Source organism: Falco naumanni, chromosome 1 (genome assembly GCF_017639655.2).
Source record: "Falco naumanni isolate bFalNau1 chromosome 1, bFalNau1.pat, whole genome shotgun sequence".
In the NCBI taxonomy this organism is placed as follows: Eukaryota; Metazoa; Chordata; class Aves; order Falconiformes; family Falconidae; genus Falco; species Falco naumanni.
The window spans coordinates 101518682-101546048 of record NC_054054.1 but is presented as its reverse complement, the minus strand read 5'-3'; the positions used below and the strand labels follow the sequence as shown (position 1 = coordinate 101546048).

The following is a 27367-nucleotide window of genomic DNA, read 5'->3' as shown; positions in this document are numbered from 1 at the left end:
AAAATCTCATCTATGCTCTTCTCGTTTTGTTTTGGATAAATGCAGACCCTACAGAAGCAGCCAAAGGGGATGCCTGCATCATTGCTGCACGCTTGCCACGGCAGTTCTGCCCCAAACTGGGGAGAATGGGGCTTCACAGGGTGCTTCCAGCCTTCAGACTCCTCCTGACTGTGATCCTGCACACTGAGGACTGGCTAATGGTTACCAGGCAGCTGTGTATTTAATAAAAAAAAAATGTCAGGCTGTCTTAAACATTTAAGACAGTTTCAGATGTCTGTGCATGGGCACACGTCACTTCCATTTGCACGCAGCTGGCACAAGGATGAGAAAACTGCTTGGAAACAGAGCAGGAGGCACCCGGGGCTGTTCTCCTCAGAGCGGTGCCTGGTGCACGCTCCATCTCACCGGGGAAAGATGGACTTTCCCGGAGATGCAGGAGAGTCCACCCTTCTCAGCTTTCCTGATATCATTGGTCTATACAGGCTTGGCCTGAAATAGTATTTGCAGGGATGATTTTTGCCTCCCCGTAAATACCTCCCGACCCAGTTGAGGGACCACGGAGAGCCATTCTAACTGGAGCAGAACTGATCACTGCTACCTGAGAAAGCAAGAGTCAGCCATCTTAAACACACACCAGTATGAGTCAATTTAAAGCCCATGTGGGAAATCAAGGAGGAAAAATGTATCTGAGACCCTCCATGTCTCTTCAAACTGCCAGCGCTCAGGTCTTGGCCAAATCCTGCTTCTCTCAGGCTGACCATTGCTCTTTAGGCAACACATGCAACAGGAGGGATGCATGCTTTCCCTATTATTTCAAGCCTGCCTCTTCCATGAATGATCCCTCTCTCTCCTCCCTATTCTTCCACTGCTTCTACCCCCTCCCCACCTCCTGCAGCCCCACCACTGTTGTAAGATCCTTCCCCTCTGCAGCTTTTGCCATCTGGAACCGCCTTCCTGTATCCCACCAACTCACTCCCAGCTTCATCTGCAAATGCATCTCCAGGCCCTCGCCTGTTCCTTTGAAATCCTCTCTCCTTCTGCTGCTGTTTATTATTTAACTCTGTCATTGCATTATTTAAAGCGCTATTAAGGCGTGTTTGGAACAGAGTCTGCACAGAAGTGCCACGGTATAGAAAGCTGGACCCTTGGCAGAAATACTCTGAGAGCCAAAATCGTGACAGTTGGAGGGAAGCTGTTTGGATGGAAGAGGGGAAGGCACGTTCTGGATGCCAACATGAATTTTCTCCCCCCTTGGGTCTGATATAAGATCCTCTTCAAGACGCCTTTTGCTGCCTGCAGCTTTGGGATGAGGTTTCATGGTAGCACCACCTGGCCAGCTGACACCAAGGCAAGTTGTCCCTTCTTGTTCCACCCTCGCTCCCCTTGTCACCAGTCCTTGTGGGCACTATCCCCTCCTTAAAACCGTTCTTTGGAGATGATTGCAGGCGTCAAGTGCTCTATCAGAAACCCAGACTCACCCCTCTCTCCCTGCTGTTCCTTTCCAGCAAATGTGAAAACTGCACATCAAGGGGATATGGGAAACAGCCAAGCCCTGATTCTGAAAAGGGCTTTGTTTCGAATCTGATGTAATCCTACTGGGGATAATGCAGGTAGATAAATGCTTTTCTTAAAGACAGGGTGATTTATAGCCCAGCAATCAGCTTGGGTAAAACCAGGGGAATGGGCAACGGGAACCTGTTCCCTGAATGACACATCCCCATGTGATTTTTTCCTTGCCATTTCTTTGGGAATAAGCAGCAAAATTATTGTATTCTTCGTGAACTCTCCTACCCCAGGAGAAATGAAATGTGAGACAAAGCCTTCTGTTTAAGGGCTTTGAAATCCAGGAAAGTGCTGTGTAGAGATGTTCTTTTACCCTTACAAGTAGAAAACCACAAACATTTTTTTCCAAGCCTCTGGAGCACTTGTGCAATTCAGTCAAAGCTTTGCTGCCTGCAGACAGCCCCCACGGCTGTCCCTTCCCACGGTAGGGCCAGGTACCTGAAGTCTCTGCACTCCTGTTACTCATCCTACTGCAGCCTGGAGGGCACAAGCACCATGGTCCCTCCTGCATGAAAGAGCAAGGTGAAAGCCGAGCCCAGGAGTCCTGCTGCTCTAAAACCAGAGCACAGGTCCTCCATTCCTTGCTTCCTCTGAGCAAAGCCACTGCAGGCATTTACATGGGCTGGAGGGTCACTAAATGGCAGCGGGTTAACCTGTGAGCTGAATTTTAGGGAGGGCTCCAGGCTTCTCTGCTTCCCCTTCAAACAGCTCAGCTCATGAACTTCATTTTCCCAATGACTATTTTTGCTTCTTGAACGGCTCTGGTGAGGCCAGTCTTGCCAGGGGTCTGGAAGGCACCGCTGTGGTTTAACCCCAGCTGGCAGCTCAGTACCACGCAGCCGCTTGCTCATTCCCACCCCAGCAGGATGGGAAGGAGAATCAGCAAAAAGGTAAAACTTGTGGGCTGAGATAAGAACAATTTAGTAATTGAAATAAACCAATACATAGTAATAAAAATAAAACCAACAACAACTATTGTAATGAAGAGGAGAGAGAAGGAGAGAGGAACAAAACCCAAAGGGTAAAAAAAACTCCAAGTGATGCTCACCACCCGTCGACTGATGCCCAGCCAGTCACCCAACAGCAATTGGCAGCCCCCGACCAACTCCCCCCAGTCTATATACTGAGCATGACATCCCATGGTATGGGATAGCCCTTTGGCTAATTCGGGTCAGCTGTCCTGGCTGTGTCCCCTCCCGATTTCTTCTGCCCCTCCAGCCTCTAGCTGGGAGGGCCTGAGAAACTGTAAAGTCCTGGACTTGGTGTGAACATTACCCAGCAACAACCAAAACCATCAGTGTTTTTGCAATGTTATTTTCATACTAAATCCAAAACACAGCATTGCTCCCACTACTAAGCAGGAAAGTAACTGCATCCCAGCTGAAACCAGGACAGGCACCAGCAGCTCAGTGCAAGGGGACAGTGCTTCCTCCTCTCCCCGTTGCTCTTGTGTTGGGATGCAGCTGGCAAGGTGCAGTGGAGGCAATAAAACATTTGTGACTCTCACAGTCCTGCCCTTCATGGTGTGCATTTAGCTCTCACATCCCCCTGTGTATGTTACAGCCCACTGTGGCTCCACCAATGCCAAACTCTTGCTTTGATGACCAAATACTAGAATTCAGATGGAGCTTTCCAGGGCTATTTCTGTCACATGCCAGGAGGCCAGGAACAAGTTTTTAAAAGACTTTTACAAAGCTCCACCCAATTCAGCCTGGACAGTGCTGGAGGGTAGTAAAAGAAGACAGAAACACTTATATCCAGGTTTGACTCTTTTGATTCACATAAACTTGGTAACAGCTAAAGTTTATTAGCAAGCAAAGGCTGTTGGATGATCAATGAAATGAGCAGTAATCTCACAGGAAGCCACTCCTGTAATCCATTGGCAAGAAATGTGCAGCACTGTGTTTGGGGAGAGTTTCAGTCCCCGCTGTAACAGCCTGGACTGTCCTTGCTTTTTCAGGAAGGTCTAATGCTGTTTAAAGTCACATTGCACAGCAGATGTAAGGCAGCTCCTGCTGCCAGACCTGCCTCCCCTCTGATGCCTGAAACCAACCCCCCCAGGGCAACACCTGGGGTAAAACTTGCACTGGCGCAACATGATTACCCTCAGCCTCAGACCTGCATTAGCTGCAGAAGCACCGATCAGATGTGACTTGCACGGCATACCTCGCTCTGCTTGGAGCATCTCTGCCACAGCCAAAGGACTTTGAACAGCGGCACATTTCTGAGAGCAGCCAGACAGGTTCAATGTTCCTAAATCAACAGGCTCGTCGAGAAAAATGGTATTCTCTTCCAAAACTGAATTCCAAAATTCTCCCATACATGTTGCACAAATAGCTGGGTGCTTTGTTGTGGTCGGCTGCATTTCATCCACACTAAGTGCTTTCCCTTCATCCTGCACAGTGCTTAGCTGATAGCAGGTCCCTCCAGCAACACGTGATGGTCGTAAGACAGTACTCAGCAAGATGGACCCCAGTAGCCTTTACATGAGCATTCACGCTTAGCAAAACATCTTGTGCTCCTCAACAAATCAGTTCTAGAAGCTATTGACAGTTGGCTAAAGTTGCATTTGAAAAAACGACCACTTACCTGCCAGAATATGCTGTCTATTGTATTTCCCAGAAAGCCATCTCTGCCTTCCGATGATACCAGCTTAGGTCCCAGAATAGTCATAAATTCATCAAAATCAACCTGGCCATCCCCTGGAATGAAAGAAAAAGATCAATGTTTTCACTGAAGTACCACTTGGTGCCAGTGTCCAATGTGCTGCTCCGGATCTGCTGCACATCGTGGACCCACACATGCCCTGTGACACCTCCTCCATCAACTTCACGGTGCCTACAGACCCAGGTTTCTTGTTATCCCAAAGAATGGCCCATGTTGTGGCATACCCATCCTCAAAAGACAGGACCAGGAGATGCACAAGTAGAGATGAACAGGTCATCCTCCAACCCTGGAGAGTTTGTAGGCAAGTCACTTCTCAGAAAAAAAAAAAAAAAAAAAAACAGTTTTGGCAGGAGGACAGCAGCCATTAGCACGGCCAGGGCTCTTCCTCCCCACAGAGCTGCCAAACAGCCAGGTCTCTGCAAAGCTTTTACAGGGCCAACCCCATTCTCCAGAGGAAGGGAGTACACACAGAGGGAAGAGCCAGACCATTGCGAATCCACAAGGCATTTCATCTCAGCTTTCCAACAGCATCCATCTCTTAAAAGCCCTGTGTGCTCAGCATGCAGAGCAGGCAGTGTAGACACAGCTTCAGTGCCATCAGTAGGAAGAGGAGACTGCTCCTGCCACTAATGAACCGAGCCTACACAGTCCCCAGCCCTTGCAGTATATTGTATGTTTTGTAAATGAGGCACATGGCTGTTTGAAGTCTATCTGAGCATTGTATCAAATGTTACTTTTCCCTCGGAGAACTTCTGTGATGCTTAATGAAAATGGCAAAAAAAGGAAACTCGTGCCTGTTGGAGGATCTTAAAAATACCTGCTTCTCTGAACAGAGTATTTCAATGTCTATACGCCTCTCCTTCATCTGCCAGTCCATAGACATACCCTTCAACACGTTACTGGGCCAATTGATATGGGTGGATGGATATATTAGCCCTCCCTCACGTCTGGAAACAGAACCAGCAACTGTTAAGAGCTTTTGGTTGTTTTTCATTCAAATTCAGTTGGAACTGACTGCATCCACCGCTCCAGGTAGTTGCTGTTGCTAAATTATTAGGTATAAGAAGTGTCTAAAACCATCAGACTAAAGCAGATCAATGCAAGGGCTACTATTAAACTGTCACTATTGACTGCAGTACCTGCAGCAGCCCCGTGTGACAGCTTTACCACATGCACTGCATGCTGCTGCTATCTGTCCTTTTTATTATATTTCATATGCTTGATCTAAGCATATGCACCAATGATTGAAATCTCTCCATGTCCTTATCTTCGCAGAAACACAATGTGAAAATAAGCAGAGTCAAAACGCTCGTTTGCCAGAACAGTGATCTCTATTCACTACGCTCTGCTCATAATTTCAGGAAGACAAGAGTGAATATCCTAGGGGTGAGCCAGTGACGGGGGCTCTGAAAGGGAACCCAGCAGGGGTCCGTAGTAGCTTTGATCCTGTAACGTGCAAGAAGACCCCATCCAGCTGCTAAAGTTGCTGACACCTTCAGGGCTCAGCACATGCTGAAAGGCTTTGCAGGGCTGGAGTGGGCTGAGCACTTGCAGAACGGAGCTCATTTCTGGGACAGCTTATTAAGCAGAAAAGGAAAGGGGTGGGCACCCCATCACTTGCAAAGCCATTTTTGTGAAACATTTATGGGCTACAAGAAAATGTGTTTCTTCTCCCCCACGGGAGGCATCAGTTTATGACATCAAGTCGGATTGTATCAGTCACAGCACGCTGGATCATGTTGGGGAAGGTAATGCAAGGTGACAGTGGATTCGGGGCGATCTGCTTTGTGGTACATCAAGGGAAAGGCAGGAACAAAACCATGCACGATGATGCAAATAGGGTTAAAGAAATTAGCCAGATTAGCAAGAAAACAATTTGCATTTTAAAGAGGTTCTAGCACCTACCGGTGCATATATTTGGTCTATCCATACGCAACCCCAAAATATTGAGTTATTCAATCTGATTTCTACAATGTCATTTCATCCACAGAGGAGACGCAGGACATATGAGAGACACATGACTCATGAGAAAGAGGGTGCCAGGACTCCTGGGCTCTGTGTCTGACTCAGAACAAGACTCTGGGCAAACCCTGGCTCATGACTTCCTTGTGCCTTTGCCAGGGATCATAACTAACTTCACAGGGTTTAATTATCTGCATAATTATAGCATTTTCCACAACCTCAGAAGAAAAATGCCATTACAAAATGCATTATCCCCTTATTGACTGCTTTTTCAATTAAAACTGTTAACTAGCAAGGAAACAAGACCCCAAAACATTTTGCTGATAGAAATATCCCTTTTAACATTCATTTTAAGCTGCAGAAAACAAACCTTCCTGCCATCAGGATCTCAGGAGACTGCAGCATCATAATATCAGGAAAGAGAACTCAGAGTTTTGGCTGAAAACTCCTTTTACAGTATCCAACACCCAGGAGAGGAATATTATAAAAAACAATACAGAGGCTCCAAGATTCACCCAGTGCAATTCTGCATGGTGGCAGGGTGAATGTGCATGGGCTTGCTCTCCACAGCCAGGGTGTAACCAGGCAGTGCCCAACAGCCACATCGCCTGTAGGATCTACAAGCACCCAGGCCACCCATCAGGTCCTGGGAGCACTTGGCTTGAGATTTGTGTTGTGTACAGTCAAAAGATGCCTTCCTCCGCCTCCTCCTCCCCGCCACAGTCACGTACACAGTGCTACAAGCTGATGTGCGATGCACACATCAAGCATCTGTTTGAGGAGCTGCACTGGAGGCAAACACCGCACTCGTCCCCGGCTTCGGCTCCGCTGTGCCTGCAGATGTGCTCCTCGCCTGACAGTGGTTCACGTTCAGAGCAAGCAACGTGTGGCGTATTCAGAAATGAATTGTAGTTGGGTTTAAGGGATGGGAGGAAGCGGTGCATGCTGGAGCATGCGTGCTGTCTACGCTGCTCTCACCTTCCTTGCTCCTTCCCATGAGCCATCCAGCAAGCCCTGAACACACCGCCGTCAGCAGCCATCACAGCCCCCAGTCCCTCGCCATCTCCCTGGGCCAATTTATAATGTGTGCAGTGTTCACATCCTGCCCCCACCTTCTGCCTCCAAGCTCACTTTAACTGCTTCAGCAAGAACTCAACACACTGAAGGAAAACAACCTCCTAAGGGCAGACGGGGCACAAGCAGGCGAAAAGCTACAGCCAGGATGGAGCAGGCTGTGCTCCCTGACCAGCAATGATCACAGTGGTTCTCCTCTCCCGGCTCCCACCAGTTACAAATGCAGATGGGGTTTATTAATCCAACAAACTCGACCCACCAGTCCCGGTGAAGGCACTCACACATTGCAATAGCTTATTTACAAACTGGGAGGTCAGGAAAACCTCAAGGCATGGTGGTGCAGGTCAGCTGGGGCAGGGGAAGACCTGCAGGTGGCACGGTGGGTGAGGGCCAGAGGGGTTCCAGGCAGGATGTGGCCCAGATGACACCCCATCCCCAAGTGACCACCTATCAGCCAAGGGACGGTCACTGCTTCTGTGGGTGATCTTAACAAAACACCAGAGCTGAGCTTAACCCCTGGCTTTAAACCACCTGAAACATTTATTTATTTACTTATGGTTATACCCTAACATTTTTGTCCCCCATAATTTTTCCTCTCAATCCTGGCATTAATGTCAAGGAGTCAGAAGGGGGTTAGCAATCATGTGGCTGAACCTCGCATGACTAAAACTATGACTCAGAACATTGCTGGCCACATCATCAGAGTCAGATCAGATCTGCTTATCATTACTAGTCTGTTAGCATTGGCTGGGTGCTAAGTGCTTCCAGATACCCACAAAGGTTTGCTCCTTGCAAGACACTGTCTCAGTTCTGACAAAACCCAGGCAAATGTGATAATAAAAAGGAATGGCAAGTAGATGCACTGTCAACAGACCCAGAACGATCGTGTGAGCCTGGCTCATTGCTCCATCACAGAAAGAGGATGCTGAGGGCACCCAGCAACATCTTTGGGACCTCTGGCAACCTTTTCAGTGTCCAAAGACCATGCACAGCCAGCAAAGGGGTCCTGGACCCGTCAAAGTCAACACACACACTGTTCACTCACTGAGGGAAGAAAGACCTTGGGGGTCATTTCACGTTGAAGACCCCCAGCATCAGTTTGCCATGCTGTGAGCTCGGTTTGGCTGCCACCATTCAGCTCCGCAGAGCTACAGCAGGGAATCGTTGGGCCCCACATCATGGCTACCACCTGCACACCGAGATGACAGAGCAGCAGCTAAGAGCAGCGTGGACCTGAGAAACCAAGCTCTTTCCAGCTCTCCCATACACTGCAGCCCAAGGAAATTTGCTTGGGACCTGACTGCCCCAAGGAAGGGGTGTCTGCACCTCTGAAAAATGTCCATTAGCTCTTCTAAATAAACCAAAGGGATGTAGGAAAAGGAAAAGCATTAATGACTCAGTGTATAGACTGTAGAACCACCACTGCACTCCCAGGGAGCAAACCCTGGGTTGGACATGCATGTTGGGGGGAACCAAAGGAGCCTCCAGCACTTTTGAAAGGGGATTTTCTCTCTAAGCTATTTGCCTTCAGCAGCACCAATTCATTCATATTGGGACTCTGCTCCCAGATCCCTGGGCCAAAGAAGTTTCGAACTGCTATCAAGTCGCTCTTGCTGGAGGTGCGGCGCTGCACTGGTGTATAAGAGCTGAGCGCAGAAAATCACAGCCCTCTCTCTAGGCTGATGGGCTTTCATCTCCAGCCCAAGGATTTCATCTTCCCTCAGCCCCCTTGACTTTACCAAAGGGGAGAAGGGAAGGCTGTATTTGCTGGAGGACATTAAGCAGGAAAGATGCAAGCGTTTGAGGGCAGGCAGAGCTCTGCAGTCACCTTGTCAGGGCACCAAGGATTGCAACCGCAGCACGAGATACCTCCAGCTGCACTCTTACACCCAGCCTGAGCCCCATCCTGCCTTTCTGCTGGCACATTTGCCCTCACCCCACAAGATCCACTGTCAGTGGTTTGCCCAGGTTGGATGCCAGGCAGGGAGAGTGCAGCAGACCACCCCCAACCCACACAGCATCTGGAAGAGGAGAGGGGGATCGGGCTGAGCTGGGATGGCAAATCCCCATGTCTCAGGTAATAGCAGGCTGTGTGTGGGCTCTTGCAAAGTCTCCTGTCAGAGCTCTTCTCCTTTGAAGAAATAATTAAATGCTCAGAGGAGCAGCAGTGTGAACGCATCTCACCCTCCATCCCATGGGAGAGCCCTGACCCTCAGCCTTCAGTCGACCGCTGTCTGTCCAAAAGTCTCCCACCGGAGCAGCTCCCTTGGAGGATGTAATTAAATATTCATCGGGCTGGAGAAAGACAGAGCAGGAGAGGAAAAGAGAGGGGGAAAATGTGCATGGATTGTATTGCCTACACCCAAGGGCAGAAGAGAGACTTACACCTGGTTTCCAGAGCCTTGTGCTTTAAGCTAGGCACCTGGCTAATCCGGCCTGACTGCTTCCTAAATAACCCTTTTCCCTGGCCAGTCTCAGGATAATCGGGTTCCCCCTCCTCCTTAAAAGTTTCTTGTCATGGCACTAAAATGAGGCACACATTTAAACAGAGACAAGGAGCTGCTGTGTGTAGACTGCTAAGTATTCATGCTTTTTTTTTTCCTCGAGTTTGACCTCCAGAGTGCAGCTAGGTGATATATTTAAAGTTAATGAGCTAGTCTTTTGCAGCTTGGGTCCCAGGCGCACACAACACTTCTGTTTATTTTTATTCTCTTAATAGCTAGCTGCAGTGACTCTGTCCCAGTCTGTGTCATTGTGCCCATAAAGTAACCTGTGCAGTAATAATACAGTCTGGTGCAGGCTGTTGCTGTTGTGTCTTGAAGTGAAGCAGAGGATGTGCACAGAAAAGCTCCAGCCACAGATATTTCCCAGACGAGTATTTCAGTTTTTAGAGATTTTAAGGTCAGAGGAGAACAGCCTGATTGCCAGCCTCACCCTTTCCCCAGCACGACCCAGAGACATTCTGCCTAATTACAGCCTCAATCCATAACTTCAACGACAGCTAGGGAAAGTCTTTCATAAAACTTTCAACTTTGAGAACAGTTTTAATCACAGACATCCATGAAATTGGCTGAAATGAAGAGATAACGCTCCACTGCGATGCTGACACAGCTGTTTTGCAGTGGGGAAACTGAGGCACAGAGCATTCCCTTCCCAAAGGTTACCAGAAAGGAGGCTGCCAGCAGAGCTGGGTGCCAGACCTCCCCCACCTGCCTACATGGTGATGTACAGGCACAGAACGTGTAACCAGTCCCCAGGGTGGAGAAGGGTGACAATAAGCATCTTCTATTTCCAAAGACTCCTGTTTCGTTCCTTTGGGAGTTTCTGCCCCAGAGCCATCTGCAGAACTTCTCTGATATTCCCTAACAAGGCATATATGCAAAAAATTTAATTTCTCATTTCTCTTGCTCCTTGGGAACAAGTGGGGACATACCCATCAGCTACTCTTCTACTGTTCACCAGCTCTGCCACACATCCCACAGCTTTAGAGATTTAGAGGAAAAACTTCACTGGAGCTGAAGGAAAGGGTGAAACATCTCCACTGGAGCCCAGCCTGTCCCTTAGGGGCACCCCCATGTTCTGCAGTTTTAGGAGCGGCTGTGCGGAGCTGGCTGCTCTGGCTCAATGACAGCTACACATAAAAGATTAGCAAATTGTACAGACACATGATCCTGGAGGAGGAAATTTCCATGGGGTCTGAAAGGCTCGGAGCCCAGAAAGACAGAACGGGAGGTGCATCCATCCGACACCGAGAAAAGGACATTGAGAGTTACTCATTTTGACAGCCTTTGGCTCATCTTGCAAGGAAGAGGAAATGGCTGCAGAGGACTTGTTTGCTTCCCTATTAAAAAAATAATAATAATAAAAAAAATCTATTAAGTGCCCATGTTTGCCCAGGGGGAGCCTGTCCAGGAGCTGACATGCGAGACAGTGATTGAAGAGGACCGGGGGCTCTGCCTCTGCGGCGCCCGGCGTGGCGTGTCCCGTGCTCCACCACAAGCACTAGAACAAGCAGTATGCTGCTAGCGCTTGGCTAGAAGACAAGTCCAACAAAAACAGTGACTGCAGTAAAACAAACAAACAAAAAATCCATCAGACACCTGCCAAGCAGTGTGCTGGCTTCACTCCTGCCCTGGGAAGCTGCAGGATGCCCCTGTCACCGTCCCTGGGACCAGCTGTCCTGCAGGCAGGGCAGTGCAGAGCCTGCGGAGTGTGGTATCCCTCCATCGTGGCCACTGCAAGCCCCCCACCGCCCCATCCCCTCCAACCCGCATCCCCTGGGATCATCTCCCTCTGCAAAGGCACGTGGCACCTAAAAACAACAGGGCTCATTTTGTAGGTCTTCACAGAACCCTCGCATCTTGCAAGTTGCCACCAGTAGATCCCTTTGTGAAATGGATCGAGAAGAGGAAAATCATGTCCCGACTAACCAGGACTTTAATTATTTTTGCTCCCCAGGAATAGCAGGAGAGCTCTGCGTGCATGTGGCAGCCATCACACAGTTTGGCACAACTTTGAGACAACCAGCGAGTCACAGGCTTATTAAAACAGAGGGATAGATGTGCTGCCTGTGGCATATGCATTCTGTGAAACCAAAATCAGAATACCAGGAATATTGCATTTTAAGGAAAAAATAAAATTAAACAAGGATGCAAAGAAATTACAAGGCATGCCTGCATGAGACGGATCACAGGTCGCGTGCTGTGTTCTGCAGAGGACTCTGCCCTGTTGGAGCACGGGGTGGACAGGCTGCAGGGAGGGAACTGCAATTGCACTTCTTGTCCCGTCTAATCAACACGGCTGCACGTAGCCATCCAGGCACGGCACTGAAGACAGAATTTGATATCAGTTATGAGCCTCTTCCTGGTACTGAGCTGTACATCTGACTAGCTTCACCAGCAACAATAATTACTCTTCATTCTTTGCAGTGAGAGCACATAATATGATAATCTCCATTTTACAAATCAGAGCAGACACGAAGAAAGTGGCCTCTATAAATAAAGACAAGTCTCATCAAATCCATCTCACTGACCAAGCTTCTCAGCTCAGCAACGCACTTTAAAAGACAACCACGCTGAAATGTTTCTAAATCATTTCTCACACGTAAAAGTCAGAGGCCTCTGAGTACAGAGGACAAACCCAAAGTCTGCAACGTGTTCATGCTTTTCCTATTAACTTCGCATTTTAAACACAGAATCTGTTGCTGGCTTGCCTCCTGCAGCCTGGGCTATTTTACACAAGTTTACATTGAAACACAGGGAATTACCCATGGCAGTAAAGGGAGTGGGGACACACACGTGACAGCAAAGGAGACGGAGAGACAAAAAAAAGGGAGAAAATGCTTTCAGCTTGTGAATGCCACTGTTGTCCCACACAGGGCAGCAGCATAGACTGGTCGGGACAGAAGCAAACATTTAGCCATGCAACATCTAAAAGAGTAAGGAACTCACCTTCTGCAGGCCACAGGGGAAAGCTCAGCACTTAAATTTTAGAAGAGATTTATTCTCTCTCCAGCTCTCCCAGGCCAGCTCCTTCGGTCGCTGCCATCCCTGTGACACAGCGTATGTGCTCCAGCCAGCGGAGCACCCACCTCTGGTTTCCCTTCCCTCACATGGGGAAGCAAGTGCAAGCAAACCAAAGCATCATCCACGTAAAACCCTGATCCGACAGCCACGGCGGCTGGAGAACTGGCTGGTAGGGGGACAGTGTACTGACACCATCGCCTGACGCCACGCCGCTGCGTCCCTGTTGTTTATTGCCCTTGCAAAGGGGATCACGGCGAGTGTGTGGATGCCTTGCTGTACGGGGCAGCACCTGAGCAGCACAACTTCTGCAGATCAAGCGTAAGACAATAAACCTGCAGAATTGCAACTGGATGAACCTTGGAAGGGCCACCTGGGAGAGCTGCATATCACCAAAATCTTTTTTTGCCAGGCTCACCGTGAATAGCTTACTGTCTCTCCCCCCCTCCCCCCTGCCTTCAGTTCCCTGATGCCCTGCAAAGCCACTTGGGAATAAGCAGAATTATAAATTGGGATTTCTTTCCCCTGTTTTTTATTGCTCATAAGGATGTCATAGCTGTATTTTCACTACTACTGCAGATGCACCACATTAATGTGATAAAAGGTAACAGGCAGCTCACTTGTCTGCTGATGAAACCAGCTTATCTTTCACTTGGTCAAAGTATTTCCTATTAGTACTATAATAAACAATTTGACACATTGGTGTTTTTTTCCCCTCTTGTGTTAGCCTGAAGTTATTTTTCCAGGGTACTGGAAACCAGCTGCTCCTCTAATTAGTACACTGAGTGCTTATTTTATTCCTCAGATAAAAGTGTCTTACGTTATAACGAAACAGTTTGACACTTAAGTCACACATTAATCTATTTTATTGCGAAAGTCTGCTTAAAAAGTAGGCATCCCAGATAAGGCAACACATTTAATGTGCCATTTCTCTGCATTTTTATTAGCATTACTGCCAATTGGAAGAATTTACAAATAATTTCTTTTCCAGTACATATATATATAAAATATTTTACTTTCCACATACTGGCAGAACATTTCAGGTCATTCTCCAGATTGCAGGCAGAAATGTACGCAGCTCTCATAGTCTGCAGTGTTTATGTTTATGCAATACCTATGTCTAAGAATAAAGTAAATCAAGGGTATAAATTAAGGGTAAGAGTTGACCTCTATCTCCAGACCAAAAGCAAACAGTATGTCCCTATAAGGCACAGCACACTGGACAGATGCCCAGTTATACTGAACAACCTTCTGCTGGCATACAGTCACGCACCACTTCTATCAAGATGTAAGCAAACCTTTGGCCTAACGTGAATCTCATTCTCTGACAGGTGACAGAACCACCCCTCCTCACCTCCCTTCCCCAAAAGATGCATTTTTGCACAGAAGATCCCTTCTCCTTCTCTTTTACTTTGTGCTTTCATCTCCCCTATCACAGCAATGCCATAGCATCTTCCAGGAGTTCATAAAAGGGTGTTTCTGATGATGTATAAGATTTCTCTTGAGACCATGAAATATTTCAAGTAGATTCTCATTTTTCTCCCTAATTCAGTCTTTATGCCAACTGTGATATTTCCCCCCGTGGTAGCTGTGTTCCTTTTCACCTGTGTGAAGCACGCCTTGCAGAACATCAAAAAGACTTAGAGGAAAAGGTTGAGAAGGCATTTGTAGGAAATGCAGTGGATACTCCAGTCTCTGATGCTCACCTTCCTTCAGTGAGGACTGGCAAGAATTAGATATTCACTAGAAATAAGTGCATTGAGTAAAGCCATGCTAAGGAGCCAAATGTAGCTGGGATGTGGTCCTTCGCAGGGCTGTGGTGTGTCCTCAGGACAAGGCATGGCCAAGGCTGAGGACTTCCTATGTGCCACCGCCAGGTCCCACTGCTCATCCCCTGTCCCAGCATGGGCACAAAACATCTCCTGGCCTAAACTTGCCTCAGCTGTTGGGGTAAAAAAAGCCAAGTCAATGTGCAGCTATGCAGTAGCCTCTTGGGAAGATTTGGCAGTCATCTCCGGGGATGGAAAGCTGTTTTTTGATGCTTCTTAATATAGGATTTGCTGTGAGTTTGCATTTGCCTGTACACAGGAAAATACATCTTGCTCTGTTTGTCAGGCCCAAGCCATCCTGGGGTCCCCTTTTACTGTTCCTTGGCTAAACTTCTCTCCCTCTTCCCCAGCCCTGCAGCAGCTTTGCTGTGCCATGGCACCAAAACCCAGCAGATAAGTAATTCAAGCCTCTCCATGTGCCATGGGTTTCACGGATGGGACAACCTGCATCCTTGTGATCTGAACAGGCAGGAGTCCCCTCCTGCTGCTCCAAGCCCTGGAGGACATTTGGAAGCTCTTGAGCATTCTCAGCATCACCGCAGAACATTCTCTGTGGGCAAACCCACCTGCTGCATTCATTCCCACCCTGCCAATGCCAGGGCTGCTGGCATGTCGCCAGTGAAGGAAGGCTGATGGTAGCACTCAAGAGCCATGGAGGCATTAACAGCGATATGACACCTGTGAAGAATTCTTGAATAAAATCCAACCTGTGCAATTGCCATTTTCACTGAAGTTCAAGCTGCATTTTCTAACTAAATACATTTTGCCTTCAAATGTACTGAATTACGAAATGTGCGCTTATTTCTGCTCTGATTTGGGGGCTCCCTGTGTGCTGCTGACCAGCATCTCACCACAGCTCCAGAAACTGTCCTTGGGCATCTCTGGGGTTCATCCCTGCATTATTCACTGAGCTCAGTGAGATCCTTTGTGGCAGAAGGTGACATACAGGTGTGAAATGCTCTTGTCATTACAGCTTTTGCTCAGCCACTAAACCACTCTAGCATACATTGCACATGCTCCTCTTAAAGCATATTTTGTCCAACCTAGCAATCCTGCTCCTGAAGCACGAATGTCTCCTCAGTCTGACCTAGACAGGGCTGAGCCTCTCTCCGTATCCCTACGGAAAACAGGGTTTGCAATCAAAACCTTCCAGCTCCAGTTGTTCATTATTTGAAGCCCAGTTAAACAAGCCATGGCAGATAGGGCTACTCTGCCGTCCTGCAACGCGAATGCGCTCCCAAGGTAATTTCTGATGAAAACTGCATGTTTGCACTAGGTCTGTTCAGGCTGGTTCAGATTAAATATAAACCACTGCCAATGTTATTAGCTCATTATTAGCAGACACTGGCAGCAGCCTTGTGTGGAGGAACGGACGTCTGGCTACACTACCCACTGTCACATCATAATTCATGTCAGGTGCCAGGAGATGCGCAGGAGGATTACCATCTCCCCCCGGCTTCCCTGACCATGGGGACCCCTCCTTGAACGTGACCTTTCATCTAGCCGAGCCTCCCACCCACCTGCTGCTGAGCCAAAGCCTTGGAAAAACTCGGCAACCCTGCACAGGAGTATGTGGGAAGGAGGGTAAAGCTGTGCCTGGGAGCGCAGGGGACATCCCCGGGAGCTCACTGGGTTCAAGCTCTGCTACCAAATGATGCCCATGCCCAGTGGGAGAGGAAGGAGGAAGCTATTGCTGGTTCTCACTATATATTTCAAGTTAAAGCCCAGAAAAAGATTAAGACAATCCATCGGAGAAAAAGTAGCCATAAGCCATGTAACATTAATTCAAGCCATATAGCATTAATTCAATTTGCAGGCAAGGCAAATCTTTCACATAATATTCCTCTGTTTGCTCAGTGCCTAAGGAATTTCCCATTACCCCATCTGTTTTTTAATGTATGGCCCATTTGACCTTCATATAGCACAGCCTTGTGTCCAGACCCCATACCCTCTGCTCAAAATACTGCAACAACAGCTGAGACATGAGAACAATAAAAACACCCAGTACAACCAGACTATATCTTTGGAGCTGTTGGAACTGTTGAGATGGAAGAGATGGAAGATCACCTCTCATCTCTCCGGAGAACACATTGAGCTTTCTGAAAAGTTTCAAACAGGAATTTAACACCTTCCATCTGCAGCCCATTACTCTACATTTTAACTCCACCTCTCCGATTACAGGTCCCTGTGCACTAGGAGTGTATACGAAAGGGTGCCAAAGTCTCGCGTCTGTGAGACCAAGAGTCAGGGAATAACTGGAGATGAATCAAAACTGGAAGCCAAGTCCACAGCACTCTTTTTCCAAAAAAGTGCAGAGTTTCAGTAAAAGACCCTATGAATTGGCACAATGCTGAGTCTGGCTTTTGCAAAACCTAAAGAGAAATCACCTGGTCTGCTAGGAAAGGCCAGCAGAACATAACAAGGTGCAAACAATAATTTTTGGAGAAAATGCTTTTCAAAGTGACAGATTTTTTTTTTCTTTTCTTTTCTTTTAGGAATGAAATCATTTCAACAACTGATCTTCTCTCTCTGCCAGGTTTTGCACTACGCTGTCTCCCTGTCTAATGGAGGTGCTGAGCACCCTCGAGCAGGCTGACAGCCTCTTCCCCACTTCCCCTGGCCTGCTGAATGCAGCTGTACTGTGCATCTCAGGGGGGCATGCGGCTCGGATATCCCAGGGAGGTAAGGGGGCTTCACTCCCACTGTCACCATCTCCCATGGTCTCTGCTCTCAGCTCTGCATCTCCCCAAGGATGCTGGCCTCACACTGGCTTGCCAAGCATTCTGCTTCAGACCAGGGCTGCATCCAGCACTCTGGTTTGGCATGATTTCATCTAACTTTGCACAGTGTTTCCACCCTGCTGCGGCCGCCTGCAGAAGGGTGGGAGAAGGTTGGATCTGCACCACAGCTTCCCTGTGCATTTCAGGCATCAGGAAAGTCTCCCTTCCTGCTCTGACCAAGGACATTGTAAAGACAACCCGCTCATTGTGATCAGCTCTGATTGTAGCTTTGCAGCAGTTAAACAGTCTTCTCTGGCTCCAGCATCCTGATGCTGCATTTCTCTCTTACCATTAATGGTGGGTTCTGTTTCTTTTATTACCTTTTAGTAATTGTTTGATGAGCTCTCACAGCAGGACTTTGCTCAAAATTATTCCACCCTTCTAAACTTCTTCAAAAAACATCAAAACTTCAGCACAACACAGCACATCTCCCATCTGCAGCATCTTTTACTCGCAAGGAGCAGTGAGGCCACAGGACCAGGCAGCTCTGCTTGGTTGGGTGCTCAGGTCATCTCCCAGCATCACTGGGCCAGGTGCTGCCCAGGAATGTGAAGAGAAAGGTTACAACAGTCTTGCAAAAGGCTGTTTGCAACCTTGCAGAGAAAGGTTGCAAGAGCTGATCTGTCTTCCCCCAGCTGTACCAGTTGGCCAAATAAAAGATGCTCCATATCCCTTGCATGGGTCACCTGAGAAACAAGTTTATCTAGAGGAGGTTGACAGCTCACTGTTGTCTGCCCTTTCCTTGCTGTGCTGAAAGGCAAGATTCCACAGTTTCCTTTCCAGACCTTCTTGGTGACCATAAATTATTTGAGGCAAAAACATGGGCTGCAATGCACTGGGAAAGCCCCCTTCCACCAGTAACAGAGAAGAACCAACTGTAAGGACTTACCATCCATGTCAAGGCGTTGCATGATAATTGCCAGCTCCACCTCACTGGGCATATATCCCAAGGACCGCATTGCCATGCCCAGCTCCTGCTTGGATATAAAGCCATTCCCATCCCTGTCGAGCACCCGGAAAGCTTCACGGATTTCTGTAAATGAGAGGGAAAAAGAGAGGAGTTGTTATGGTGGAGGACTCCCTGGTCAATGTACCTGCACACATGGCACACAGAAGCAGCATATATTGCCTTTTTTAATGCTAACAATGCATATTTGATCATTTCAAGTCAGTGCAATCATGATACATTCATACACATGTGAGTATTTGTGCGTGCGCAGTCATGCATGCACACCTCCGTATGCAGTTAGATACATACAATGACATCCACACTCATGCTGCTGATTTTCTGTGCTAAGTATCGTTGCAAAATTATTTATTCACTACACACTGAACTCCGTTCCTTTCTGCAGCATCCTCCCTGGGCTGCTGTGGGTGAACCATCCTGATCTACAGGAAAGTCTCCCTGCATACGGCTGCGCAGCAAACGTCAGCCCCAGGGGCTTCCCCAGCAGCCCTTCTCCAAGCCCCTCAGCATGTCTGCAAGGCAGATTTACTTTGTGTCACACAAGGAGACCGAGTTCTAACTTTCTTCAGGCAAACTACGTGGACAGGATCAGCTGGGTGCTGACTGCCTCCTCGACAGGGTGCAGAGCTCTGCAGCCAAAGCCTGCATGTGCATGTTCTCCCTTGCCTGATAAATACAGATGTAGATCTTTTAAACCCTACCCGGACAATTTCCATCTCTCATTCCTCTTCACAGCTTTTCTCTAATTTATAACTGTTTTACAGCAATAAACAGCACCAGATCAATAAAAACACTGACGGCATCAAAGAAATCACTTCCATCATTCTTCCTCAGCTGGCTCGGCTTCTGACATCTGACTGTTTTGTTATTTAATTCTGGCGTATCCCCCTCCAGCCTTTACCAGCCCTCCACTCTGCAGCATGCCGAGGGACCCCGCGCATTCACCAGCCCGACGGCTCGACACGTTCCACGCTCCTCGCAGACCTCTCAGCTTGAAGCCCCACCACCAAGCTTCCCAGATCCGGCTGTGGCAGGTGCCAGAGAAATTTTAAAAGTTTCAGCCAGCTGGGAGCCTGTTCACTTGAAAGGATTTGGGTGGAGGTGGGGAGAGAAGGATGCTGATTTCCTATGTCTGGTTAAACATCCTTCGCCCCGTGCTGCGGAGAGGCAAACACAGGATGCTTTATCATCTCCCTTTGGGAATGAGGGTATATGAAAAACCAGCATGCTGGGGCCCGCTGCAACTTTGCTCAGAGGAGTTTAATCTTCATGAGAAAGTGTTTCATTGGAGAAGTGGGAAGGAAAACTCAACAGGGTTTTTTGGGGGGAAACACACACACACACACACACACACACACACACATACCGCTAAGTAAAAAAAACCACTAAATGAAAGTGCACTAATTAAAGTACTCTATTCTCTATCAGGAAACAGAGTAGATGGGAAAAGTTTGGCCATCCCTAGGTAGTTCAGGCATTAAGCCTCAGACAAGAAAACATTCTCGGTCCTGCCATGGGCTGCCAGTGTGTCACCCCCCTCTGCCCCCTGCTCCTCAAGTGTTGGGGGGCACCAGGCACCTGTGGTGGGGTGACATGAAAGGCAACAGATGGTCCTTGGTCCTCCCGGGGAAGAGCCAGGAGCATCATAACCCACCAGGAAATGGTCTTAGTGACGTCTTTGCTAACAGGTTATTTAAAGCTTTACAACTCAAAGGCTGCATCTAAATCACCTCACATCAAAGTTCACCACCTCCCTCGACAGCACCGGTGCGTTAGCGAAGTCTGCTCCAATTTCCATGTGCTGCTTTCTGCCGTGTGTAATACCCTGGTGATGTGCCAGGGCCAGGGCACCTCTGTGACCTACTGCTTCATCTTCACCACAGCTCTGGTTATCATAATGAGATATGATCAATTTTTAATCCAGCCAAAGAGCCCACTGATGCAAAAAGGGAAGATCCTATTAATTCCAATGAATATTGGACCAGATCTGTAACACCTACAGTGTGGGTTCAGGTATGCATCAACTATGGCTTCTTTAAACTTAAATGCTTCACTTTGTCTCCCTGCCAGGTCAGGCTGGTGTAAGCTTGGTGATATGAAATGATGGTGAGGCTGTTCAAAGCAAGCTCGACTCGGCGTACTGGTACATAATGCAAAGAGCCTTTGGAGTAGGAATAAATCCCATTAAACACTGCCAGCTGTAGTGAAATCTATTTTCATATGCTGTGCTGAAAGCTAAAGCACAGTAAATATTACATCAAAATCAATTAATTTTAAAATAAACTTTTGACAGCTGAAGACGAAAGAACTAAATATATTGCAGGGAGCTGAGAAAGTATTTTAGAAAATAAAATATGACTCTACCTTCAGAGAAGTTTACACGTGAGTTGGGCTGATCCAAATTACATTAACAAATCATGTCTGTACAGGGGCTGCACTGTAGGATATCTGAATGCCAACACCTAGTGAGGATCCTCTCCAGATATGCTGATTCCAGAAGGTGCATTTAACAGCACTGCAACCGACCAGAGGAGGAAACCCACCCGTTTGGGGTCCAGCTCTATTCCATACCGCTCCGAAACTTGAACTTTTGACCAAACCTGGAACATCCTTCACACATCAGCTCCTGACACCAAATGGAGCTTTTCTCACTCATCACTCTATAAATACCACTTGTGCAGAGGTATATTTGAAGAGCTATTTATAGGTTGAACACACCGTACATGAAGCAGCTACGACCTCAGTCAGTGCCTCTTCTTTATCTTTACATGTAACACCACCTGCTTATCAGCTTTGCTTTATAGTGATCCTTTCTCCTCCGATGTACTTGTGGATGCTGTCCTGCACAGCACCCAAAGTATGAGCCACAGGCCTGAGCATCCTTCTCAAAATGCAGCCCCACCAGCTCTCCCTGACAACACTATCGAAAAGCCAGTCCCAAATAGTGGTCCATGAACCTGTGGCACCCTGGTTGGCCCTCAGCTTTATTTCCAGCTGTTAAATTTCACTACCCAAAGCTAAAAATACATCAGCACTTTCCCCATATGACTCTCCTAAAGAAGTCGCCATGGCAACTGATGCTCCTGGCTCAGAACTGGGAGCGGACGTGGTCCATCACGTAAATCTCTCAATAAAGACATTTCTGGGGCTTGGGAGAAACTTTGAGACCTCCTCCATTTCAGCTGGAAGCTGCTCTGCATAGGGATGTTTTACCCTGATTGAGAAAAGCAAAGCCCTGCTTTGTCTTTAAAAGGAAGAGTAAAGATCGGAGGGGAGCGGGTGCCCCTGTGATGCCGTCCCAGCAGCTGCCCTTCCCCTCACCCAGCCTGCATGGCAGCAGAGCCTCTGCACCCAGCCAAGCACATATACCTGATGACACCTTCCTTTGGTTAGCAAACACTAATATTTATTCCCTTTTCCACCATATAGTATCTTCTTTCAAACGTAGGCAGTTGAAACAGAACTATATTAGAGGATTAAAGGGAAAAAAGAAGAGAAAACACAGAAAGATTTAGAGAGCAGAAAGTAGTTTGTTTTGCTGGTGATAGTGCTGGCCTGAGCCTCAGGAAACATCACTTCTTCACAGGGAGCCCAGGCTAGGACCTGAGTGCTCTTCTCTGTGTCTCAGTTTCTCCAGACCGTGGGAGCAGCGATGCTGCTCCTTTCTACAAGCTGATTTCAGCATCAACGTGCTCACCCGACAGCCAGTGACTATTAGCAGCACTGAGCCATCCCACTCCCAGAATTAATTCATACAGTACCTGCAAGTAATGCTGCTGCAGAGAAAAAGACTTTGTCAGATGGACCATACCTGATGCTTAACGCTGACCATCATTCAAATCAACGAAGGGAGAGAAGGGATCAGCATCAGGCCCCATCCTAACTAACATGTTCATTAACGATCGCAAAGAGGGAGTGGCCACAACATTAATTCCCAAACGATACAAGTCTGGAAAGAATTGCTGGGACAAAAAGCATCAAAACTTCATCACAACACAGCACATCTCCCATCTGCAGCATCTTTTACTCACAGGGAGCAGTGAGACCACAGGACCAGGCAGCTCTGCTTGGTTGGGTGCTCAGGTCATCTCCCAGCATCACTGGGCCAGGTGCTGCCCAGGAATGTGAAGAGAAAGGTTACAACAGCCTTGCAAAAGGCCAGCAAGGAGGAAGGAGCACTGGCCTTGGGAGCAGAAGGGCCCTTGCCTGAGAGCCAGCGGGGCCAAGGCAGGCACGGTGAGCTGGGTCTGGCGGCACATTTCTCAGGGAAGTTCAGCCTGATGCTTTTCCCCAGGTGAGGATTCATGTTCTGTGGAGCTGAGAGCACAGCACTCACTTCTCAGAGTCATTTGAGCATTCAGAAGCTGCGCATGGGGCCAGGTTGCTTTTAACTCATTCCCCCTCTTTCCTCCCATTTAACAGCCGCACCTTCCAGCTTCCCTAGTACGGATCCGGTTACCCCCACACTCTTCTGGGACGAAAGAAAGGAAGAATCAGGGGAAAGGATGATTTTTTTTTTTCATTACCTTTCTGAAGGGCACAAGCAGGACCGCTGTCAGAGTTGGACCTGCCACCCAGCCCAGCAAGTCATTAACCCTCTCCATCGGCATTCAGCAAAGGCATCCTCACCCACCCGCTGCCAGCGCGCCCGCTCCAGCCCTTCCCTTCAAACGCCGCGCCGCTCTGCTGCCTGCCCAGGGCAAGCCTCGTGCTCCCTGCCCCAGCTCATCCCTTCACAGTGTTCAGTAGCAGGTTTATTTACAGATTATTTCCCTCTGACTGGTAACTAGAGGCAACCATCATTATTTTTGTTTTGCTTCCTGAATGACAATGATTTGCGGCTCTCAGGGAAATAAAATCAGCTTGAGCCATCGGTGCCCAGTAGCTACCCTCGGGCGCGGCAGATGGTTTCAGGTTATTTCACAGGGTATAAATATCACCATAATAAACTTTGTAATTACACTGTAACTACCACACCCTAAGTGCCCAGTAATTACAATCAGAGTCCTATATGGTTATTTTCATCAGTATGATAAGAGAAGAAATACCACCACCCGAAATCTTGCAAGTCATCTCATTCACTTAATTGCAGGTTTGGGCAGCAAAGTACAAACTGAATGATCTAAAAGCTGCAAATAGCACGTCCTTGAGTGAACTGTTAAGTGAGTCTCGTAACTACTATGTCTGTTTAAAAAAAATGGAAATTTCCATCCTTCCATCTGCTATTCTTACGCTTGTTTTTTTTTCTCTGCAAATTGCAACAAAGTGTCAAAATAACTACATTTTTCATCTAATGGAAACGCCCCCCCCAACATATTCCAATTGAAAGTGTCAAAATATTTCACTTGGTTATTCTCAATCTCAGAAAAACAGTTTAGCATCCCCAGATCAAACTTTCACTGCAACCTGGAGCTGCAATCTACCTGAATGGCTGCAGCATCTCGCCGAGGCTCAGGCACCGCGTCCTGGACGTCAGCATCCCCAAAAACACGCAGGTATCGAGGCTGCCACTGGAAATGGGGCATAAACACCCGGGTTTAATAGTAGCCTCAGTGCTATAGCAGCTCAGATAAACACAATTATGTCGACTGGGCAAAGCAAACCAGTGCTAGTCAACTTGGCAAAGTATCTCAGATCAGAAAGGTCTGCCTCAAAACTAAGTGCCTTGTCTTGTTTTCCCTTAGAGGGACTTCTTCATACAGAATTTGGCAGATCGTATTTTTTTCCTTCCCCAAGAAATAATGATTTGTGGAAATGACATTTCCTGTGGTTATGCTCCCAAACACATCTAACACTTGCCAAGTAACCTGCGGGAACACCCCGTCGCCATATAAATGCACAACATAAAGGCTATCCGCTGCTACTAGATACTCTTTTAAGTGGAAGCTTTTAGAGCAAGCAACGGGGGCTGGATTGGGAATAATTGAGGATACTTACTCCAAGGGCAGGCTGGTGTGGACAGCAGCACTCAGACTCCTTCACACAAGGCTGCTCTGTAAATGCAGCTGCATCCCTTCTGCAGGCGCTGCATGCTGAGCAACGTGTGATTGCACGAGCCCTGCAGCACCACACAGACCCAGCCGGGAAGCGTGGTGCCGAAAGCCAGCTGTCAGAAGAATTCGGCAAAATGGCAACCTCCACTTTTCCCTATAAATTTCCCTACCGTGGCCAGAATTTCATCCAGGAGACAAGCAGGGCTCCCCTTTGGCTCCTCCCGATGCCAACAGAAGGATGGATGTGGTTGAAGATGCTGTGCTGTGGCCCTTGCCATTAAATAATGCAGAATAATCAAGTCTCCGGTGCCTGAGAAAGGTACAGGGTGGTGCTGAGTGGTGAGAAATGAACTCAGAATGAAAGAAGTGAGGAGGAGCTCAGAGAGGATGCAAATGGCCGGGCTGTCAGGTGAGAGAAGAGCAGGGCTTGGCTAATGGAGGTGCTTTGATTTCCACCTATGATGCACTGAGGAGGGCAGGAAGATGGAGGGGATGTCCCAGGGACAGAGGAAAGTTATTTCAGGTGAAGAGCAATATTGGTCTAAGAACAAATGGATATGAGCAAATTTGTCCTGACAATTAGAAGGAAGTTTCATGGGCGAGCAACAACTGCAGCATTCCAAAATGGAGCTTCACCCATTCTGGGCAGCTTCGGTTTCTGTGACCAAGTCATCTCTAGCAGTAGGAACCAGCTTTAGGGACCTCTTCCAGACCATGCCCCTGCTTCTTAGCATCCTAAGAAAATTTTTACTCCAGGTATACCAGCACACACTGCAGTAGTCAGCATGACACCAAGGTGATTTCATTCTTACATGAGGGATCATGCACTGAGGTTCATCATCTGTCAAACCCTGTTGAAAACTTTGCTCAGATTTCTGGTCCTATTGCTGTATTCCTGTATCCTTCGCTCTGTGGTTCCACTCTTTCAACAAAATGGCTCATAACATGGGTCTTTTTTTGAGCATCCACAATCAAACAAGCCATTATAAATAGCAGCATTAGGATGGGTGTTGGCTGTGTAAGCAAATGTCTCATTTCTATTCATTGGTTGAAAAGCATCTCTTTAAAGGTCTCAGCATTTTATGCAAGACTCCACTGCATATCATTGTCTTTCTGCAGGAGATGGATGTGGAGCCAGCACTGGATGTCATGTCATTTCCAGAGGGACACTTTGATCTCCTAGCACAACCCCTGGGACCCTGTGTGCCTGCAGGCATGTTGAGTGGGGTTTTCAATGCAACCGTTAGGAGATACCCTGCTTGTGACTCGTTTCACACACAAAACTCTGCAGCTAAGAGAAAGGAGAGGGCTATGCACCTCCAAACAACACACTGGGGCAAAATATGTAAATCCAGAGAGTTCTACAAGACCTGCACAGTCTCTTCTTGTGCTTCTTTTGTTCTCCTGTCACGGATTATTAAGCCACTGGAAAATGCCATGCAAAAGCCCCAGAGACCCACACCTGGTTATCTCCAGGCAGGTGCAGCTCAGCCACTGCACACTGTTGGTGAAAGCCACTTCTGCCGCTTGGACCCTGTGATGGTTGGGCTTATGGTCCCCTCCAGCTCTGGTCTCTGATGGGACTGTTACCAAGCTGGGCAGTCAGGCATTTTGTGAGACTTTCTGGAAGTGTTATAACCCAGGATGTTCAAGGTAGAGTAAAAAACTCATTCTTGATGAAAAAGAAAAAAGAAGAAAAAGCAACTACTAACAATGAAAGAACACCACTAAGAAAGCAGATAAATTTAAGATGCATGCTACAACTTTTGTTTACAACTTAAGAATCTGCTACAAAAAAGGTGAATAAAGAGAGAATAGATTTCCACCATTTTTGAAAGAAACCTTAATCTTCTCTTTCACTAGTTCTTTACACTAGGAAACAATCTTTATCCTTCCCTCATCCTTTACATACAGCAGGCGCAAAACACTTTCCCTCCCATGACAATATACCACTTCAGAGAACCTCATGCACAGTACATATTCTCCTGGGAATTGTTTAACTTCACAACATTTTTTAAGCTGCCTAGATGTAAACCTATAGTAGCTGAGAGCTGATGGTTTAGTTTATTGACATCAGTACTCAGTTCATCAACGGAACTGAAACATTTGCTGGACATAAATAGATAATGAGCTTAAGACCCTATCCTGGAGCATCTGAGAGAATGAGAGTGATTTGATTCAAGATTGCTTAGGGACGACTCACATTAATGTTGAAGAGATAATGGCTGCCCATCTTTTTTTTTTTTTTTTTTTTTAATACATATAATTTACATCCTGTACTGATTTACTGCTATAACAGTCTTCATACGTTTCTTACCAAAATGAGAGTTTCAGTCTGCAGTCTTGCCTGGCAATAAGTGCGTAGGAAATACAACCTCTCCCATCATTTGCAGCACTTTCCCTAGACTTTGCAAAGGTAGCTTAATTAGACTTTGAGCACTCTCTGTTGGAAATTTACTGCCCAATATTCAAACATAGATACCTGCCGTTTAGAATAATGTCCTTGAAACAGCTATGCAGAGACCCATTTGTTACGAGCATCTCAAACACCCAGAGAACTGGCTCTGACAAAGATGATAAGTTGGCATCCTTCTTCCCATCGCAAAATGACCCTCGAGTCAGGACAGGCAGTACCCGCCACAAGTTTTACTGGAGTCCCACTGCTTTCCCAGCCCCTCTATCTTTAATTAACTTCCACATGGCTTCCCAGTGGCACATTAAAACCAACTTAATATGTCCTTGCTATGGTTATACTAAGGACCAGAGAAGCATCTTGGTGCTTAGTAGCAGTGGCTGCTCAGAGATGAGCCCACACATGTCTAAGTCCATGGTGAGATATTGCTCATGGCACTTCTGCCGACAGGAGCAGTGCCTTCGGCATCCCCCCAGTCCCTTTCCACTCAGCAGATTCATCACCCGGCCCTTGGATTTATTCCCACTACTTGTTTCACCAGTATCGCCACCCAAGGCGAGAGACTGCCCCTTGGAAGCACCACACGGTACCTATGAT

The 27367-nt window shown here is 47.5% G+C and overlaps 1 protein-coding gene across 3 annotated transcripts in view; it reads right to left on the bottom strand.

Annotated features, from left to right (window-relative positions):
• Window positions 1–27367, bottom strand: part of CALN1 (calneuron 1) — a 130135-nt gene that overhangs the window by 58748 nt on the left and 44020 nt on the right. For all 3 annotated transcript variants that reach the window (XR_005830684.1, XM_040613271.1, XM_040613261.1), the window contains exons 3-4: window positions 18287–18430; window positions 4153–4265 (exon numbers count right to left, since the gene is read on the bottom strand). Coding sequence is in view for 2 of the 3 variants with exons in the window: in XM_040613271.1 (XP_040469205.1) it covers window positions 4153–4265; window positions 18287–18430 (257 nt within the window). In the remaining variant the exon portion in view is untranslated. The remainder of the gene's footprint in view (window positions 1–4152; window positions 4266–18286; window positions 18431–27367) is intronic.